The sequence below is a fragment of the Acartia tonsa genome, chromosome 12 (genome assembly GCF_053477335.1).
Source record: "Acartia tonsa isolate MP-2025a chromosome 12, ASM5347733v1, whole genome shotgun sequence".
NCBI lineage: Eukaryota > Metazoa > Arthropoda > Copepoda > Calanoida > Acartiidae > Acartia > Acartia tonsa.
The window spans coordinates 11,974,936-11,995,973 of NC_137271.1; the positions used below are offsets into that span (position 1 = coordinate 11,974,936).

Below are 21,038 nucleotides of genomic sequence, written 5' to 3' on the forward strand. Positions count from 1 at the left end.
TTTTATCCCCCCCCCCCCCTCAGCCGGGTCAATTTTGCAGAATAAACACCCCTTTGACTATACTAAATTTAAATATGATGGTAAAGGTTTATTGTAAACAGAAATTGTTACCACGTGCTGCTTCTCTGGCATTCACACCTTATGCGAACTATGTCATTCAAGTAAGTATCATTAATAAATGTGTGTATAAGTATAGATGTATATTCCAGACATCTACCTGGCCCAAGTGATTGAGACCCTTTTCGTCTGCTAGCTAATTGCTTTCTGTTATTTTGTATGGACTGGGCTGTGTTTATATTTTCGATGCTATTAGCTGATTTTAAAGACTTAATAGAAACTCGAAAAAGGTTCCCCCCACCCTGTGGATAGGGTTACGTGTAGGTCGTTCCCCCTCGATTCTTTTCTTTATTGTATCAATCTTTAGGTAGGAAAAGGAGATTAATAAAATCAAAAATGCACAATAATTAGAAACAAGAATGACAACATCCATAAGTAGCAAAAAAGTGGACAAAGTGAATTATAGAGCCAGTGTTGGGTGCTCATTAAAAATCTAGTTAGCATAAAATCATGAGACCTTTTGAAAAAAAATTTCTTTTGTAGAATGACGAACAGACTGACGGACCAAATAAGCTGTTTACCTGATGGACGGACAAGCTGACTTAAATAGAAGTTTCGCTACTAAGAAAAATATGATTAATAGATTTAATTAGACTACCATATAATTATACATAAAACATTAATTTATATATATACAGTAGGTATTTTTAAAAGCGAAGCTTTTCTATAATTATGGTCGGTACGTCCGTAACGGATAGCTTTTTCCGTTAATTTAGGCATGTTAGAATTGTCCTATCGTTTTCAAACTTTGCATGGTGATTCCTTTAGTAGTTAGGTACGATTTAGAAAGCGTAGCATTTCTATAATCATTACCAGAAAGTCCGTACGTCCATTTCAAACATGTCGATTATCTTACTTATTAACAACAAATTTTTATGTGATCCAATCATCCGATTAATCTGATTTTTGGTATATTAATTCCTTGGACAACAAAGTATAATGTTATAAGCGAAGCAACTCTATAATCAAGTCTCAAAAATGGAAGTAAGTATACAAATATTAATGTCCGTTTGTCCTACCGTTTCAGTGCTTCGCTTTTATGAATGTTGTCATCCTTGTATTCAGGGTTTCGGATCCGCATTGATTTTTTGCGGATCCGGATCCGGATCCTCCAAATTGGGTCAGTGCGGATCCGGATCCGGATCCTTGACAATAAAAATAAAATCACCAAATTTTTCAAAAATATTTATTCTTTAATTCGAAGGCAAAATTACTTTTAATTTTCAAGTCTGACCCTAAACCTTAAAGATTGGCTCTCATCAAGAGAATGTCTGAGATTTTATATAAATTTAGGTAGATTTTTCCATTTTTTCCGCATTTTTTTGAGTCCAAGGATCCGGATCCGGATCCAGATCCGAAACCCTGCTTGTATTATAAGACAGATTTATGAATATATTTTGTTAAATAAATTATGAAAAATAAAGTTTTAATTCATTTTTGTTCTTTATGAATTTGATTATTATTGATGTTAATATTTATTGTATGTATATTTTATACATGTATTTCTGATAAAATATTTATTTTATTGTAAACTGTTAATATTGGAAAAACTTAGATCATTGTTGAATTGTTAGTCAAAAAGCATAACGGGGAAAAAATTAACAATTTTTGGGAGTTAAATTCATTGAGTAACCATAAACTTTTAGTCATTAGGTAGATATACATTTTTATTAATCATTTTACTATTTGACCCCAAAATATTTCCCTGTTGCTAAAAAAAATCATATTGGTGGAACATTTTAAAAGATAGGGTAACGCGGGGTAAATGCGGTAGGGGGGTCTAATTCCGGTCACTCGACTAACTTTTTTAAAACCGTTTTTTAACGGTGTTCTAAACGTTTGCGAGATATCTTCAGAAAAGCAAAGTTGTAGTTTATTGCCTATACTTTCATTTCTTACTTCAGCAAATTTTTGTCAGATCACTCCTTCTATGATTTTTTTGCCCTCAAAAAGTTGCAAAAAATTTGCAAAAAAAAAATTTCAAAATAGGCCATGTTCAACCTAAAATTGTGAAAAAATGGTAAGTCCTATTGACCCGCGGGTTTTTGTAAAATGAAAGATATGGCATTGATTTATCGTTTGCAATTGGAGGCGTTGTTCTAACTTGATTTTTTCATAATTTTTTTTTCGTCTCAAAAATATGGTCTATTCCGGTCACTTTTTTTACTTTTGTTTTATTACTGTATTTATAAATTTATAATACCCTAACTTTTTTTTCAGGTGATCTGGAAGCATGAACAACCTCAATGCATGACAAAGGCTTTAACCTTCCCTTGCCTGTTGTTAGATGTACATTATTAGTCATTTTACTGCTTGTATTATGTCATGTTTTGTTGCCTAAGCTTTTCAAATTGTAAAGACATTTAAAATTTTTCAGACACATTTTTATAGTAATGGGAAGAGTATATCACCCAAAGGAACGCCTTAAATATTTGCCTGAAGATGTATCAGCTGCATTGGCTCATGTAAGAAGGGGTATGTCTAATAGAAAGACCGCTAGAAGATTTTAAATTCCATATGAAACTCTTACATCTTTTTCGTATAAGAGGGTGTTCGCGATTTTTGCGCGGTTTGGATTTTTTATGTCAAATCGGCTAGGATTAAGCTAGAAAGGTGTCTATAGAAAGCTCTTTGCATGTCCTAACAAAAACTCCCCAGGATATGGGTTCTATCTCCAAGATTTAGAGTACATATTCAAAATTTTGCATTTTCAAAATTCCTGTTGCATAAAATGTGTTGAAATATTAGAGTTAGACCCCATATCATTTCGAGTTAATTGTCAGGCATGTAATTTTGCATCTTTAGACACCTTAACCACCCTTGTAGGTCAATCCTAGCCAATTTGAGACAAGAAAAATTGTATCAAAAATTGCTGTCAAAACTGGCAGGGTTTTTAAAATTAAAATTTTTTTTGGAAAAAATCACTTTTTTCAAGAAATTCCAAGACCTGCGAATCAGAAATTGCCTCTAATTTATGTATAAAGCTTAAAAAAACCTAATCATATAATAAAAAGTATGATTTTTTAAAAAAAGTTTGCATGAAAAAAATTGATGTTTTTTTTTGCGATTTTACCGACTTTTTTAAAATGGGGAAAATGTTGTCAAAAAATTGTCTGATCTGCATGCGACTAGTACTGTTAGAAAGCTAATGACCTCAGCTTTCTACTCATAGTTTAAAATTAAAAAAAAAATACTTTAAGGGGGTGTTCCACCCCCCCAAAGTCAACTGACCGAAATAGCCCCACCGGTGGGGCTATTCCGGTATAGGCCAACCGCCGCCCTTTAAACCGATTTTTGACCGACTTCTAGTTGCGAGATCTTAATGGGACCAAGACAGGCTTCTTCGTTATTGCCATATCGTTCATTTGCACTCTTAAAAACCGGAAAAAGTTTTTGGGAAGTATGTTTTTTTTAAGTTGAAGAAAAAAATTGACCGGAATTACCCCGCGTTACCCTACCCAAAATTGGAAGAAAAAAATTTCTTGTAAATATTGATATTACTAAAATGTGTAAAGTTAATACTATTAAATAAAGTAGTTAGTAAGATTTTCTTGTCTGTACTCTGCAGCGAGGGATCTTGCTAACTACCTGTACAGATTTGGATCTCCTTAGCAGTGAATTTACTTGAAGGTGCAGGGAAGTTTTTTAATTATTTTCTAGGAGGGTACCTCCACCCTCCAAAAAGATATCGCTGTATAAATTTATATATGACCCCTTGAAATATTTCTTTTTCTTTCTTAAATTGAAGGTAGTTGCTGGGTTCCTTTTCCCCCCCACGAAAACAAGGCAAATAAGGGCGTAGCCGCAAGTGTTTAAATAATGTTATACATATGTGGAAGTTCCAGGAAAAGAGCTATTCAAATACATCTAAGAACAACACCATCAAGCTTATGATTGACGAGTATTATACTGTTGGTTATAGCTGAAGCCAGTTAAGAAAAGAATATCCTAGAATGGTTCAGCAACCAAACAAATTTCAAAAGAAGACCAATAAACATATATTGATATAATATGTACAAGAGATAGGTCAAAACTACGAATTCAAGATTTGCCTGCAGAACAAACTTAAGATTAAGAAGAAGATTGGTATTTTATGGCACCATTTTCACAAAAAATGCTTGTTTTCTGAAAGTTACTTAAATCATCCGACATATTTTTAGATATTTTTATTAATTTATTTTATTTTAGACAACCCAAAAAAACCCAGTAAATTATCAAGTAGACACATAAAATGGGGATAATTATATTTGCTGTGTTTATGTATTTATAAATATCTGTAAATATAGAAAAAAAAACTACTTCCTAAGTTAACAACTACCTTTGATGTGACTATCCCTTTCTGTTTTTGTAGTATACATGAATATATTATGATGACAGGGGAAAAATTATTGTTAATTTAACTTGCTGGTGTAATGGGGGAATCGTTATATTAGCCCGCTTCATCCTTATAATAAAGTAACAGGATGTGTGTTTGTCTGTCTGATTGTTTGTACCGAAGGATCTCGCTAACCGCTGAACCAATCGGGTTCTCCTTAACAGGGTAGCTTCTCATCGGTCCGGGGAAGGTTTATAACTATTTTGGGGGAGGGTACCACCACCCTCCCAAGAGATATCACAAAAAATAAATTTTTTTACCTAGAGACTTGAGCGCAACATAGAAATGTTTCGTATTATTTTTAAAAAAAACTTGTAAAGCGTCAATAGATGCCTCTAGGGGCGTATACGCTAGTAGTTATTAAAGAAGGTAAAAATATGGTGAAAGAATTAGATCCAAGTAATAATACCTATATCTATTGATTTGATTATGCGGATATGATTGATTTTCATACAATGTATCTAGAAATTGTTTGAGTATGGCAATGAAGATCAAGTTAGCCTCCTATTCCAGCAAATTCTTCCAGAAACGAGGTTTATACTTATTATTCTGTGTTGATTTAATACTTACATACTAGGGTAGGCAATCCAAATCCGGAATCTAAAATCCGCAATCTGCCCAATTTTTGGACCCAGAATCCGAATCTGTAATTTAAATTACGGATTCATTTTGTTAATTTTTATGACTTTTGTAGCAATAAAAATATTTTAAATACCTACTTATGGCAGACAAAAACCAAAAAGCATTTTATTGTTTCTGGATAGCGTCCAAAGTATTTTTTGTATTTTATTTTCACAGTATCTTTTATTTATAAAAGACCTTTAAAAATATTGCTAGCATCCGCAATCTACAATTATAAAATCTGCAAACAAAAACAAGAATTCGCAATCCAGGGATTAATCCGCAATTTTTTTGGACGTGTTTTTGTAAGAATCAGACTTAAAATTGGGCGGATTGCAAACTCTAATACATTCACTTAAAGGATATAAGAAGGACGCTAATATCAGGAATAAGGTATAACCAACAAGCAAAATAAATCTGAAATAATATTTGGGGGGCAAATGGAGAGGTCGTCAATTTTACGATGTGTTGCCCCCCAACGACAGCTGAAAAACACGTATAGGTTTCGTGATTTTCTTCCGAATTAATTTCGTTATTGGTAGGAGCTGCGCTAATATCCTTAGATGCGAAGCTCAAGAGTCAACAATAACATACCACACGGGAAAATGAACATTGAAAGACAGAGTGACTGTATTTTATCCCCCCAAAAAGTTTATATTTTAAATCTGAACAAAAATTTTATCAAAATATTGAGTACAGGATACTTTATATAACCGAAGTTCTTACATTTTATTTGATAATAGAGATGCTTTTCTTAATACACAATTTCTAATCGTTTTAGGAATCAACACTTCTAGATAGACTCTAAATGTATAAACAACTTTAATTTAGTGCAGGGACAAGGGAATGATATTCTGACAAACAATTCTAATGGAAAATTTTCCCACAACCCCATTCCCCTTTTTCTCCCCTTCTTACCCACCCCTCTTCAGTTAAATAAAACACTTTAAAAGGTTTCATTATTTTTTATAGAAAACTTTAAAAGGTTTTGTGATTTTTTGTAGAATCTATTGTTAGAAAATCTACCCCTGATTTAGTGCAAATTATTTACAATGAAAAATGTTAAGAAAAATGTTGGTTGACAAGTATGGGAGCAGGGTGGTGGAGAAAGGACTTGGATATGTGTCTCCGGTTGATCATTCTACTTGGGTTGAAGAAATATCAAAGGTAATGAGATGGGATACAGGTGTAGGATAATGTGTTATAATCTGCTATTCTAACTCTCCCTCTCCACTCCACCCCCTTTTTTTTCAAAATAAATAGGATCAAGGGTTATTTTTTCGTTGATTATTTTATTTTAGACTGGTTAGGTTATATTGGGTAGTCCGAAGGGTTAGGGCACTCCGCAGGGATTAGAATTAGGTACTAACCCCGGCCCCCTTTGTTTACATTATTAAAAATGAAGACTGGTCAGGCAGTGTTTTCCGGTAAACGGACTAAACTCAAAATTTAAAGATCTCTAAATTTCCTTTAGTTGGAGAAGAGCTTCAACAAATTTTCCTTTTAATCTATAATACAAAGTAGCTTAATGTCTCTTCGTCCGTCTGAAGCTTAAAATCTCGGTAACCACTGAACCGATTGGATTCTACTCTTCAGGGAATATATATGCTGGTCCTGTGGTGGTTTTATGCTTTTTTTCTTCGGAGGTGCGACACCACAACCCCCCCCCCAAAAAAAAATCGCCCCTTTTTTGATTAAAAATGTGGTGGCCGCACCACCGCTGGTACTTAATTTTTTTTATTACCTCTTGGGGCAAAGCCAATAGAGACTAGGGTCGAAACCGCTAGTATACTTAAAGTAAGTGCTATGCAGTAATGAGAACAAGTAATTTTATGCACCTTCCGGCAGTGATTTTAAGTATATTTTAAGGGATTGAACTAAATAGTATATTTACCATGGTTTTATAATAAAAATTTAGAAATGATAATCATTTTATGACGAAATATCATCAAATGTTTTGTTTTATTCAACTTGCAAAATTATGTAACACGGCAAACATCATTAAATGCTGTAAAATGCATAAGTACATTAATCAAACTAATTGCAGTATTACAATTTACCTAACCCTTTTGCTAATTGCGCTAAAATACATCGAAAAAGTATACTTTAGTGTCAAAGCATTTGATTATTTATAGTTTCAACTCATTGGGTATACATGTTCAAAATTATTTTGTTAAGGCAATGATAACTTTAACAATAAGCCCAATATACCAGAAAACTGCAAGAATTTCAATCAAAAAATGGTTTATGTCACTGCTGGAAGGAGCTTAAAATCATTTGCTCTCGTTCTTCCTTTAAATGGGTTCAGAATGTATTCCGTATTTCTAATTTTGTATATCTGACTGAAAAACAAATGAATAATATAGATTTGTCAGGACTTGGAGATGTTGATTCGAGACCCTAATGGTAATCACGTTGTGCAGCAAGTATTTGAGACCACCACCAATCCATAGAAAGTTTTCATGAAATACTAACATTCCTACTTACTAGAGTAGTGGGATGTTTGTGTGTGATTCATTAAATGGTCTGACCTTTAGGATTTATAGGACCTAGGGTAAAATAAACGTCCAGAGTGGTTTTACAAGGTTCGTTAAGTAGACTAACCCGTCCCACTCGCTCTTTTTTTTATAGAACGAAATAATAAATGATTTAATATTAACAAATTAGTAATCTTACTTTTCAAGCCTTGATATTTTAAAAGCTATATAGTAGAAAATTTAAATTGGTACTAAAGAATATATAAGAATAAATTAGGGAGGAAGGAGACATTTGGCTGTTTGTTATACTACTACTAGTCCTCAAAGCTTAATAATAACGTTTTCTTATTCGTTGGCTCAACAACTTAAGGAACTATTATTGATTTTTAATTAGTTGTTTCATTCATTTTAGTTTTAAAACATTTCCACCGCAAGGTAATTTTTATTACAGAACGGGTAATTTTGTGCATCATCATTGCGGTTGTACATTAACTTATTTAACTTAACCAGGGAAAATTACTTATTTATGTCTAAATACATTTCGTAGAACTACCCTTTCAGTTGGTACTTAATATATTTTATGAAACTAACTTGGTCAGTTGTCGAGGAATGCTTATTATGCTGGAACGAATAAATGTAAGTTTATGTTCATTTAAAAGTACAAAATCAATTTTGTCCATAAGAAGCGCAGCAACAATAAGTCAACAATAAACCTAATAGACTAAAATTGAATGTTAAGTTGTATCTCGAAAACGACCCGACAGATTATTCCAGAATTTCAGATAATCTTGTTGCAGGTTCTAGGAAGGATAATGTCATTTTTAAAGAGGGTTTGACCAACATCGCGGAATGGACAAGTCCTAAGGTCCTCCCTTCCTTTTTTAAAAAAAGTAAAAACTATTGAAAGTGTAGATATTTACACTATCCACTCCTGGAAACTCTGACCTTGTGGCTTTTGCGAAGCGACTATTGACAGAAATTTTTACCATGAGACATTATCTTTACAGAGAAAAACTGTCTGGAGACCATCACTATACGGCAAGGACTGTTTCGATATCGTATTTAAATGACCTTTAATGGCAGACAGTCGAAAGCAAGCACCCAAAATTCCAGTTATAGACTATCTGTGCTATAATATTGTGCTTGACTAATATTACTCTCCAGGTTTATATTGCATGCATTGAAGGTAATTTTTAATTTAACTAATTTATTTAGCCATTTTGAAATAATGAATGATTTATTTTAGGAATCTGCACTTTTCCTGTGCACTGAACGTTATGGTCAAAAGTAAGATTTAATTTCTATAGCAAATCTACTCTATAGGTTTCCTCCGGTCAGTAACATACAAATAACTAGATATTTCTCTTTTCTATTTTATTCTTTAATCTCTTCCCTGCCTTTTCTTTCCCCTTATGTTTCTCTTTCTTATATCTACTCCATCTCCATTTTCTTTCCCCTTTCTTTGTCTTTTTTTTCTGTTCCCTTCTCATTCTACTGACTTTTTCTCTTCTTCCACTTTCTTCTTTATCTTTCTTTCTCTTTTATCTTTCTTTCTCTTTTATCTTTCTTTCTCTTTTATCTTTCTTTCTCTTTTATCTTCCTTTCCCTTTTCTCTTTCCTAATCTAATCTTTTCCCCTATCTAATCTTTATTTTAAGCAGGTAGTTCTTTAAAATTTTGCTTCTAATTTCCTCGTCTAAATGACTGGTTATGGATTAGGAAAGTCCCACCTTTTTTATGTTTTGGGGGTATAATTAGGGGTTTTAAGGTTTTAGGGAGATAATCTAATGTAGTTATTATAGTTTTTGAGTGGGGTAAACTAAGGGATTTCAAAGTTTGAGGGGGGTAAATACCCCATTACCCCAAGCCTTGGGCATCTATGGAAGGATTATTTAACTTTCCTTTAATAGGTTTAGTTAAGCTGATTTTGTAATTCATTATCCTTGTTTTAGAATAATACAGAGAGTTATCACCACGTATAATGATCACTATAGAGCTCCTGTCAAAGCAGCAGTAATCAAAATGATGAAAGAGGTGAAACTAATTTTTTATGATTAAATTTTCTGTCAACAAAGAATGCATATCTTATTTTTTTATTTTACAATTCACATGAAACGGGTTTTTCGTCCTATTGTAACGTAATTTTTTTATTTCGAAGATTACTTATACTTCGAAATGTCCATCTGTAAACCTGTCCGATAGTCAACTATGTTCAGTGGGAAACGTGATTTACTTTGTTGCAATTCAATATAGACGGCTGACATTTTTTGGAAAGATTTTCTTAAATAATATTAATTTATTATACAAGGATGGGGGGGGGGGGAAGTTTGGACACATTTGCGTAAACAGTGATTATAGGCTTTATCATTGGACTGAGAGAATAGGTTTTTTTGGGATTAAATTATTCTTATAGGATATATTTTCCCAAGTTTTAAGATTTTTGGATAGGCCTCCAGGTTCAGGAGCTGCAGGCCTCCAGATGGTCTCTGGATAGGTAAAAAAATTCATTAGGTATTAAACAAATTAAATATGCATAGTTTTCTTCAAATATGTAAAGGACATTTAGAAAGATGCATATTTTGTTTAATAAGTTGACCTCTAACTCCAGCCTATTCAATAAATCTTAGAAAATTTAGAATGATTTTATCTTAAATAACCTATCCTCTCGTTCCAAAGATAATAACCGTTTACGCAAATGTGTTAACCCCCCCCCCCCCCCTCCCCCCTCTTATTACCTTGGTCTGTAATTCACGACCCAAAAAAAAGAATTCAAAATAATTAATATAACATCTGTGAAAGGTTTCGTGATTTTATATTTTCAGTTGTGTGTTGACAGTTCTGGCCATTCTCTTGTGCGAGATCTCATTCATTTTGGAAATAATGGTAACACCGTATTTTCAAAATGAGGGGGCGGTTGTGACACGTTTTGAAACAAAAACTACAGGAATTCAACTTAAAAAAAGAGTTACAGCTCTGAAATTTGGTATGACAGTCGCTTTAAAGAGGTACAATGTGGAACTGTGAAGAAAAGTTGAAACGGTAAAACCGCCGCTACCATCGTTTCTCGCCTAAAACCAATTCGGCCATAGCGGCGGTTCCGCCGCCGTTTCTTCACAGTTCCACATTGTACCTCTTTAAAGCAAATGCCATACCAAATTTCAGTGCTGTAACTCTTTTTTTTATGAGAGTTTCTTTCACTTTTAGTTTTGTTTCAAAAGTGTCACAACCGCCTACCCCTTTTAACAAGGATGACAACGTCTATAAATAGCGAAAAACACAAAAAAAAGCATGAATGGAGGACAAATGGTGAAAGTGTGTTATAGAGCGGATGTTCCATGGTTGTGTTGTGTGAAGTACATAACAATCGGGCGTTTGAATCAAATGCTTTGGTAAAGTCAAACATGCAAAAACTTTGGATCTACTGCAGTTCACAGTAAAATATTGCTGGTAACGAAAATTGCCAAAAATCTATGAATTTTAACGGCTGCTAGCTGCCAAACGCCTGAACGTACAGATCATACCCGCACACCATTTTAAGCGTTTTAAAAAGGCCTACAAATAATCTGGAATAGCCAAGATCCAATGATGCACAGGGAAAGTTTCACTGAAGAAAAAACGCGTAAAATAGGCCTTTTCAGCGCATTGCTTTGCACTGCGAGATAAATATGCATTATTGATTTATGGCTATTCCAGATTATTTGCAGGCCTTCTTATGTTGCTTAAAACAGTGTGCGGGCATGATCTGTACGTTTAGCCGTTTGGCAGCTAGCAGCCTTTAAAATTCATAGATTTTTGGCAATATTCGTTGCCAGCAATATTTTACCGTAAACTGCAGTAAATCCGAAACTTTAAATATAAAAGTAACAGAAGGTTTATCTGTCTGTCCGTCTGGACCGAAGGATCTTCCTAACCGCTGAGCTTATCATATCATAGCATATGGTTTTTTATTTACAATGTAGCTTCTGATAGTTTTATAACTATTTTGGGGGATGGTACCATAATACTCCCAAGAGAAATCGGCGTTTTAAAAAAATTACCTTTTTCCCCAAAAAATATTTTTCTTTTTTTTTCAAAAACTAAATTGAAACTTGGTGGAGGCTAACTTCTCCCCAAAAGCTTCCCTAGAAACCTCGAGGGGCATAACCGCTAGTTTTAGAAAAATCTTCCATTATGGAATTTTTTATTTTTTAGAAGACAGAGAAATGTTATTCCAAGAGTGCCTCACTAATTTGGTTTCCCTGACTAAGTAAGCCTCATATATATCCTAACCTCAACTAAATTAAAGTATTAAATTCTTTTTGGATTTTTTTCTCAAAAAAGCTATAAAGTTCTCATCTTGCTAACCAATTTGAATTCTAGTATCTTTCGTTTTTCATTTTTTCTGTCTTAATATTTTTGGACATGCTTTTTAACTTGAATATTGAAGCAAACCTGTGTACCTTGATGTTTAATGTTCAAAAATTGTTTTAGGGGCAATGTATCTGTAAAAATTGTGGAATATTTCATCAAGAATGGGACAAAAGAGCAGATCAAAGTAATGGCTGAAAGGCTGTGCTGGCAAAATAATTTGGAAGAAACACTAGAGGTACCTATATATAATATAATTACTAGAAACTAGAGTCATAAGGAAAGGAGGACAGAAGTATTGTAGTCCTCTTGTAATCAAACAAATCATTACCTATTCTATTTTCGAAAAGCCTGAGTATAGCAAATATTTAATTCTTAACTGCTAAACTAAAAGTTTGTTAAAATATGAAATAGTAAAAAAATTTACCTTAGGTGTTATTCATTTTTGAAATCACTATGAAATAGTTTAATTTATATTTTCAAAACTAGTGTTTACGCCCTAGAGGCCTTTAGAAGCATTTGAGGTGGAATAGAGGAGTTTTCAAGGTGTGATTTCTCTTAGGAAAGTGGTGGGACATTCCGCCAAAATTATTATAAACCTTCTAGGACCTATGGGAAGTTACATTGCAAAGGAGAACCATACCGAGATTCTTCGGTACAGGCAGACACAGATCCTGTTACTTTTTATAAGTTGAATTATTGTAGGATTATAATGGGTGCAATATTGTGGAACAGATACTTAAACTGTCAGGCCCTCAACAACTACAGGTTTGTTATCTTATAATGTAGGTACTCAAAACAAATTTCTAAAAAAAATTTTCATGTCTTTTGGAAATACATAGTCATTTAGTCACTTCTTCTATCAATTCATAAAAATTGGTTAATGTTTTGTTATGTATTTAGGAAATTCACCAAAAGTTGACTGAATTTGTTGATCAAATACCAAAGAAAGTTACTGTCAAGATGCATAACAACATGGAGCTCAACTTTCAACGTCCCATGATCAATGATTTATTTAAGGTAGGTTTGTAATCAGGGCTTCCAGACAAAAGGCGTACAATCAACGGGTCTGCAGTTCGCTACCTGAGACAAGGGGGGCAGCGGTTCTGACACTTTTGCGTAAACAGTGATTATAGGCTTTTTCTTTGGAGTGAGAGGATCGATTATTTCACAAAAAAAGTTTACTTTTTGGATGTAGTTTTCATGTTCATACTAAGTAAAGTTATCTCTGGACAGTTAAAAATGAAAAAAAAAAATTTTTAAGAGTTAGAAGTCAAATTATAAAACAAAATATGCATCTTTTTTCAATGTTATTTACGTATTTGAAGATAAAAGATGCATGTTTTGTTTTATAAGTTGACTTCTAACTCTGAAAAAAAAAATTTTTTTTTCATTTTCCTGTCCAGAGACAACCTGAAGGCCTTCAGCACCTGAACCTGGAGGCCAAATCCAATTTTTTTAACAAATAGGAAAACTACATCCAAAAAGGAAACTTTTTTGTGAAATAATCTATCCTCTCACTCCATAGACAAAGCCCACTGTTTACGCAAAAGTAATATCAAGAAAATTAGTTTAAAATTCAGTATATGTTTCGGCCGGGAGGCACAAAAGTTTGAAGTTTTCTAAAAGAAAAAAAAAGTATGTTACCCATTCTACTATAAAAAGGCCTTTCCAAAATTCGGGTGCTTTCCCTCAAAGTAAATTGCGAGTACCCTTAATCCTTTGTTGGACCCAAACCCGATGCCAATACCTGTGGGGTTTTCCTGTTGTAACAAATATGACCAAATTTAACACACGAAAAACCACACCCCCTCTTCCTTAATTTTAATTAATTTCAAAATAAGGGTAGGGCTCACTTGGAGTGAAACCGCCATAGTTTCCTTTGGGGGAGAAAATCTTAAGTCAATATTTTCACAAATTTTTTATTTTGTTTTTTTAGGCCTACTTAATTAATCTGGATGACTATGCTAAAGTAAGGGACAAACATTCTGCCAATATCACACAGGTAAACATATTTATGTTTCCTTGCTTACTCTTGGTATATTATATAGATGTATAATGCTGGGATATTACTTTTAAAAAGCAATTAAAATGGTAGGATGTTTCTGTTTCTCTGTCTATCTGTTTTTTCCCGAAAAATCCTCTAACTTTTACCAATTTTTTTTATTACTTCTGCTATAAAGGGGGGGGGGGAAGTTTTGACACATTTGCGTAAACAGGGAGTATAGGCTTTATCTTTGGACTGAGAGGATAGGTTATTAGGGATAAAATCATTCTTATATGATGAATTTTCCCAAGTTTTAAGATTTTTTGGATAGGCCTCCAGGTTCCGGAGCTCCAGGCCTCCAGGTCCTCTCTGTACAGGTAAAAATTAAAAAAATAATTTTTTTTTGAAGAGTTAAAAGTCAACCTATGAAACAAAATATGCATATTTTTGAATGTTATTCACATATTTGAAGAAAAAAATGCATATTTTGTTTCATAAGTTGACTTCTAACTCTTCAAAAAAAAAAAATTGTTTTTCATTTTTACCTGTACAGAGAGGACCTGGAGGCCTAGAGCTCCGGAACCTGGAGGCCTATCCAAAAAATCTTAAAACTTGGGAAAATTCATCATATAAGAATGATTTTATCCCTAATAACCTATACTCTCAGTCCAAAGATAAAGCCTATACTCCCTGTTTACGCAAATGTGTCAAAACTTCCCCCCAAAACTTAGTACAGGGGTGTTGTATATTCTGCACAAGATTTATTTTTTTTCCTCGGCCACAAATTTCTTTATTTTTCCCCCCCTAGTTTTTTCTCACCAAGTAGGGGGGGAAATGGAAAAATATTTAAAGAACTCTATATTTTATTTATTTTAACCCTCCTACCACACATTCTTTTATTTTTTTACCAAAGAGGGGGGGGGGGGGGGGGGGGAATGGAAAAATATTTTCAGTTTTCCTAATTTTTACATTTTTTCCCCCTCCAACCACTAATTTTTTATTAATATGTTCATTACCTATTAACTAGCGGCAATACTCATAGCTCTTTTTTTTAAAGGACACGGATGGATAAAAAACCTAAAACTATCCCAAGATTTAAATATACAAATAAAATATCCTAAAACCAACATGTAAAACTTCCCTAAAATGAAAAACCCAAAGGGTTTAGCAAGATTTTAACAATAGGACAAAAACCTTACTACTTTTGGGTGTAGTCCCTTTCGTGGCAACGCTCCTTAAGGGGCGATACTTCGTATTTTTCACAGTAGCTTTTCTTCTATTTCTAGCCCCTGCAGGGGGGCTCTAACCCTGCGGGGCCAATTGCCTAACCCTGCGGGGCAATCACCTAACCCAATATAACCTATTAAAATCCATTTTAAAAATACGACGAATAGCCCTTTAAGGGGCGTTTCTACTTTTTATTTGTGTTTAGATCGATACTTGGATACGTGGATTATCTGAGAGGCAGTTATTCTCAACTTTGCATGTGCCTGATAAACATGTCTCAAGGAATTTTCTCATCAAAATAATATATTAAACTTGCGAACGTTAAAACTTATTGAATACCTTCAAATAGAGTTTGGTGCTTTCCCTCAAAGTGCCTATCTAATCTATAAAACAATGGTCGACACATTGATGTACCTACACAGTTTAATACACCCCGAACGATGATACATAAAATTATCCCTTCTGTAGATCAAAATTATTGGTTGAAAAATTTGAACGATAGAGATTTGAAAAAAGTTTTCCGAAGCTTTAAAGCCAACGAATGAGATTGTGTTTTTTTTAAACTTTGAGTAACAGTATAATTTATAGTCCAATGTTATCTTCCTCCCTTAGCATAAACAATTGATAGAAATAAACAGATCTATAGTATAGATTAAAGTACAGACAAATACCTCCCTTCCTTTTTCAAAGACCTCTTTCGTCTGCTTCTAAATTATTTTCTGCTACTTGGCTGTGTTTATATAAGCGACACCATTTATTGATTTTCAGGTAATGCGATGGGAAGATACAGTTATTTAACCCTTTCTCTTTCTAGTGTTTTACTCTAATATACAAAGTTAAGTTTTAATATTTCTTAGGAAATTTAAACTCATTTGCTAAATGTCAATATAACAATTAAACTTTCCTAAATATTTATTCTTAGTTTACTTTAAAATTCGATGATTCTTGTTTAAATGACCTAATGAGAAAATTACTATTCAGTTTGATTGAAATTTTGTCAGAGGTAAATGGGACCAGCCACAATCCAGAATTAGTAATATTAATACAGGTTAGCATGTAATGGAATATTGATTTTAAAATTAAATCAGATTAGAAACACACCTGAGCTGAATCTTTAAATCATTTTAATGGTGATTTAGATCGGGGTGCGCCAAATTTCAGCCAATCACAGCGCGGCATTTTAAAAATCTAAATCACCATTAAAATGATTTAAAGATCCAGCCCTGGAAATTAAATTCTTATGTGAAAGTAGCTTCTCATAGGTCTTGGGAAGGTTTATAACTATTTTGGGGAAAGGTACCACTACCCTCCCAATAGAAATCACACGTAGAAAAAAATGTTTACCTTTTCTTTTCAAAACTACCTAATATGTATTGTAAATGGGGGCGGATTGGGGGGTCGACAATTGAAAACATTAGAAGGAGATTTATTAGATATCTCTTTTTGTTCACCAAATTTAATTTTTTCCTACTTTTTATTTTTAGGACATTCGAAATTATCTGAATTGCATTGTATGGCATTTTACCAGGACAAAATATCAATTTTTGTCATCATTGGTAAGTTAAATTAATATTGTTGTTATAGATTTAGAATACTAGGATAAGGAGAGGAGTACTTCTTGTAAATACTAATAAATAGGGTTGGCAATCCGAATCTGGAATCCGGAATCCGCCCAATTTTTAGCCAATTTTGGAATCCGAAATCCGTTTTTTAATAGCGGATTCGGATTCTTAATTGGAAGGCTAAAATTATCGTCTTGAGTTTTTTCTTTCAACTCCGCCTTTTTGAAGGCAAAGATAATCATCATTATATATAGTATCTTTTAAAATCTTGTTCGATTCTCGGAAGTGAATTATAGAGAACACCAAGAACATTAATTAGGACATATGTAGCATTTAATTTTTTTAATTTTGAAAAAAAAGCCTTTTGAATTATTGCTAGAATCCGGAATCCGCCAAAAATGAGAATCCGAATTTTTTGGACGGATTCTTGTAAGAATCCGAATCCGGTTAAAAAATTTGACTGATTGCCATCCATACTAATAAAATAAATTTACTCTGACTAAATGTAAAAAAAATCATCTGCAAGATTTTTTTGAGTTAGACGATTTATTGTATATGATTGACCATTTATAGAAATAAACATATTGTTAAAACATTCTGCCTATGTACTCCAAATATTAGATAATAGTATGTCTTTCTGTCTGTTTTTCGGGAAGGTTCTCACTAACTCCGTTAATGTGAATCTTAATATTCAGAAACGAGCTTCAGTCATAGAAACTAAAGACAATTATACAGAAAATATCAAAAAAGAGGTAAAGGGAGAGAAAGTTGAACAAGGATGAAAACATTCATAAAAAGCGGAGCTTAGCAAATGAGACGGACAAGATTATATTAAAAAATAAAGAGGGACTTCAACTTTAACAGTAAATTATTGCGAAATCAGAGCAAAAAAAAAATTACGTATGCTAGTAAATAACTCAAGAACATTAGTTTTGAAAGGTATTGAACCTTTATTGTTTTTGTTATAAAGCTGCTTTGCTTATCAGATATTGTCTAAAGAATCTTGTGGTTTATAAAATTATTGTTATAATGCAACTATGTACAATACCATATAAAAACATTCGTCAGTTGCGAGTATCACTTCATTAAAGTACATAAAATCTGATGCAAATGTAACGATTAAAATTATTATTCCTTAATTTTTTAGCCTGAAACACAAAAGACGCCTGAAAAATCCTCCAATGAAAAATGCAACTCAAAGATGAAAGATGTAACCAATGTTAATTCAAGAGAACCAGGGAAGAAATCCGGGCGCAACCTTCCTGCTAAGATCTTCTACAGACCTCCTATGGCTACTGCAGGAATTGAGGTGGACATTTATTGAAATCAGGGATGACAGTCCAATGATTGTCAAAATATTGGCGCATTTATCTTAAATAGATGTGGATTTCGGATTAATCCGAAACGGATTCGGATTACCATCTCTGAAAAACTTAGAGCTGGATCTTTAAACCATGTTAGTGGTTCGCCAGATCAGGGTGAGCCGAATTTCAGCCAATCACAGCGCGGCATTTCATAAAATGCTGTGCTCTCATTGGTGGAAAGTTGGCTCTCCCCGATCTGGCTCACCACTAAAATGATTTAAAGATCCATCTCAGATATTTTATAAAGGATAAGTTCGCTTCACAATAAATAAAAACTTACACACAAGATTTTTAAAGTTTTTAGTAGCAAAGCAGTCTTACTCACTTTGTCTGTCCGATTGTCCTTACGAAACATTTTAATTTACGCTGTCTCTATTAGAGATAGGTGGCTGGGAAGATTTTGTAGACCAGCATCTTTTCTGAAACTCCATTGTTCATTGTCCATCGGTCAGTCTTTAATGCTCTAGCATGAAGTTTTCTAAATTTTCTCATCTTTTAGAGACTAGATGCTGAACTGTGTTGTTAAGGTCTTTTACTGACCAACAAACGTATATCCGATTATTAAACCACAATAAGGAGAATAATTTACACAAACTGTTTTTAGGTTCGTATGACTCGCGGTAATCTAAACCTCATCTCACCTCCACCCCGCCTTCAGCCTACATTCAGAATGAATGGTCCACCGTGTCCCAGAGGGCCTCCACCTCCGATAACTCATTTGATCCCACCACCCCCATTAACTAGTGCCACCGCCGCCAAAATAAACATTGGAGGGGCAGTTTTTAACTCTGAGCTTAATACGAGAAACCATGGATGGTGAGATCATAAATTGTTGAGCTTAATAATCTAATTCCAGTCTCATGCCTACTCTAATCACCAGTATATTTTTTTCTCTGTAAAAAAGATTTATAGCTAAACCTTTTCTAACGCTTTAAAAAAAAACTTTTTAATTACTTTTTTTGTTGTGATTTTTTTAGAATTTGTTATTTTGTTATTGTTGTTGTATATTTACCTTTTGTTTGTCATGAATTTGCATGTCATTTTTTTGTGGTCTCTACGGGGGCAGTGTACATCTACCTCATTTGTTGATACTCAAAATATGGTTCTTTTTTTTCAAAGAACGTGTCCTAACTTTTTTTGTGATATTTTATTAAAACAGCTAGTCGGTGCTTTCAGTGATTAGTAGATGTAAAATGATCCATAGAATTTAGATATGCAATCGTTTTTTTTTGTAGACCTCTTTATTTTTTAAGTAATATGAGTTTTTTTTTAATTAAGTTGGTTTAAGGTACTAAAACGCATTAAATTCTATAGATCATTTTATATCTACTAATCACTGAAAGCACCGACTAGCTGTTTTTAAAAATATCACATAAGTTAGGACACCTTCTTTAGTGATTTATGTAACAAGTGATAGAATATGAAACATAAAAAGATTTAGATTTTCTACATATATTGTACCTTAGAATGTATATTTTTTTCACAGATGATATTAATTAAATATATTTTTTCCCTAGGTAACACTTTTTCATTTAAAAAAAAAATAATGCCTTGTCATTTTTATAACCCTTGGGACTCTCAAAACAATGGTCACATAAAAGTTTTACTACATGTCTGTCTGTCGCCCTTTATTTGGTATATCTCAACAGATTTTCAACCATTTTGGAAAATAATTAACAGCCGTTCTATGCAGTAATTAGATGTATTATCTAAATTAGGATGTATGTTTTTTAGTGTGTCTATCTTTATCAAAATATTCTTATTTCTGCTGACTAATAATATAAGAATTAATATTTATTTATCGCATCGTATTATAATCAGCTTTCCGCGGATATGAATGTACAATTAATAAATTAAAGCATGTTTTTTAGCCCCGAGATGCCAAAGGCACGGGCTAAAAACCTGGTTTTAAATTTATGATTGTACACTTTTATATTCGTAGAAAACTGGATATGATACGATGCTAGACATATGAATAAGAACCAGTACTAATCTACCGGATATTAATCAGTTTCAAAGCGATACAGGAAAATAATTTCCAGATGTTCTATTGGTGTTTTTCTGTTCTCAATAATCTTTTTTTAAAGCGAAGCTTTTCTATAATTAGGGTCGGTCCGTCCGTACGTCCGTAACGGATAGCTTTTTTCGTTAATTTAGGCATGTTTGAATTGTCCTATCGATTTCAAACTTTGCATGGTGATTCCTTTAGTAGTTATGTACGATTTAGAAAGCGTAGCAATTCTATAATCATTACCAGAATGTCCGTACGTTCATTTTAAACATGTCGATTTTTTTTACTTTTTTAACAACAAATTTTTAAGTGATTTAATCATCCGATTGATCTGATTTTTGGTATATTAATTCCTGGGACAACAAAGTATAATGTTATAAGCAAAGCAACTCTATAATAAAGGCTTAAAAATGTAAGTATGTTCATAAACATTATCCTGTATCCAGTAGTTTTTCAAAAAATTTACTTACAATTTTGGTTCGACATTTATACATTTATATTTTGATTATTCAGTTCTGACACTATATAAGTGTTAATATCCGTTTGTCCTACCGTTTCAGTGCTTCGCTTTTATGGATGTTGTCATCCTTGTTTTATTTCAATGCAAAATAATTTGGAAAAAATATTAAATGATTTTAATTAGCTACAGCCATCCAGGAAATACAACTTATTGCATATTTATTTGATTTATTTAACTCTGTATTATAAAACAGTTAGTTACAAGATGATAATATACTTACTTACCTAGGTACTTATTTTCATTTTTTGTTTGGCTTCTTTTTATGCAATAGGTTGATTTCAAAATAATATATGTATTATTGTTACATAATAAAAATCGTAATTGTTTTATCCAAATTTGCTGAGTCATATACATCTCCGAATAAATTTGGAAGAACTGTGCACGCCACTGATACAATTAGTATTTTTTTCCACCCTCCCCCTGAAAATAGC

The 21,038-nt window shown here is 32.9% G+C and overlaps 1 protein-coding gene across 1 annotated transcript; it reads left to right on the top strand.

Moving 5' to 3' along the window:
* The first annotated feature begins 90 nt into the window (after positions 1-90).
* On the top strand, positions 91-19,592 carry LOC145333763 (uncharacterized). Its single transcript, XM_080178989.1, has 20 exons — positions 91-161; positions 4,958-5,025; positions 6,181-6,280; positions 7,489-7,565; positions 8,190-8,226; positions 8,837-8,877; positions 9,542-9,623; positions 10,412-10,472; positions 11,781-11,835; positions 12,060-12,174; positions 12,642-12,704; positions 12,840-12,956; positions 13,876-13,941; positions 15,356-15,430; positions 16,130-16,198; positions 16,635-16,706; positions 17,408-17,464; positions 17,860-18,021; positions 18,681-19,215; positions 19,458-19,592. Exons 3-19 carry the CDS (start codon positions 6,185-6,187, stop codon positions 18,894-18,896), a joined length of 1,461 nt encoding a protein of 486 aa, XP_080035115.1. The 5' UTR covers positions 91-161; positions 4,958-5,025; positions 6,181-6,184; the 3' UTR covers positions 18,897-19,215; positions 19,458-19,592.
* The last annotated feature ends 1,446 nt before the right edge of the window (positions 19,593-21,038 follow it).

What these genes read in the sequence shown, in the direction of transcription:
- LOC145333763 (XM_080178989.1), top strand. Translation starts at nt 6,185, where the DNA reads ATGTTGGTTGACAAGTATGGGAGCAGGGTGGTGGAGAAAGGACTTGGA. An exon ending in GGGTTGAAGAAATATCAAAG is followed by an intron (nt 6,281 to 7,488) that starts GTAATGAGATGG and finishes TAGATTTGTCAG; the next exon opens with GACTTGGAGATGTTGATTCG. An exon ending in CAGGCCCTCAACAACTACAG is followed by an intron (nt 12,705 to 12,839) that starts GTTTGTTATCTT and finishes TTATGTATTTAG; the next exon opens with GAAATTCACCAAAAGTTGAC.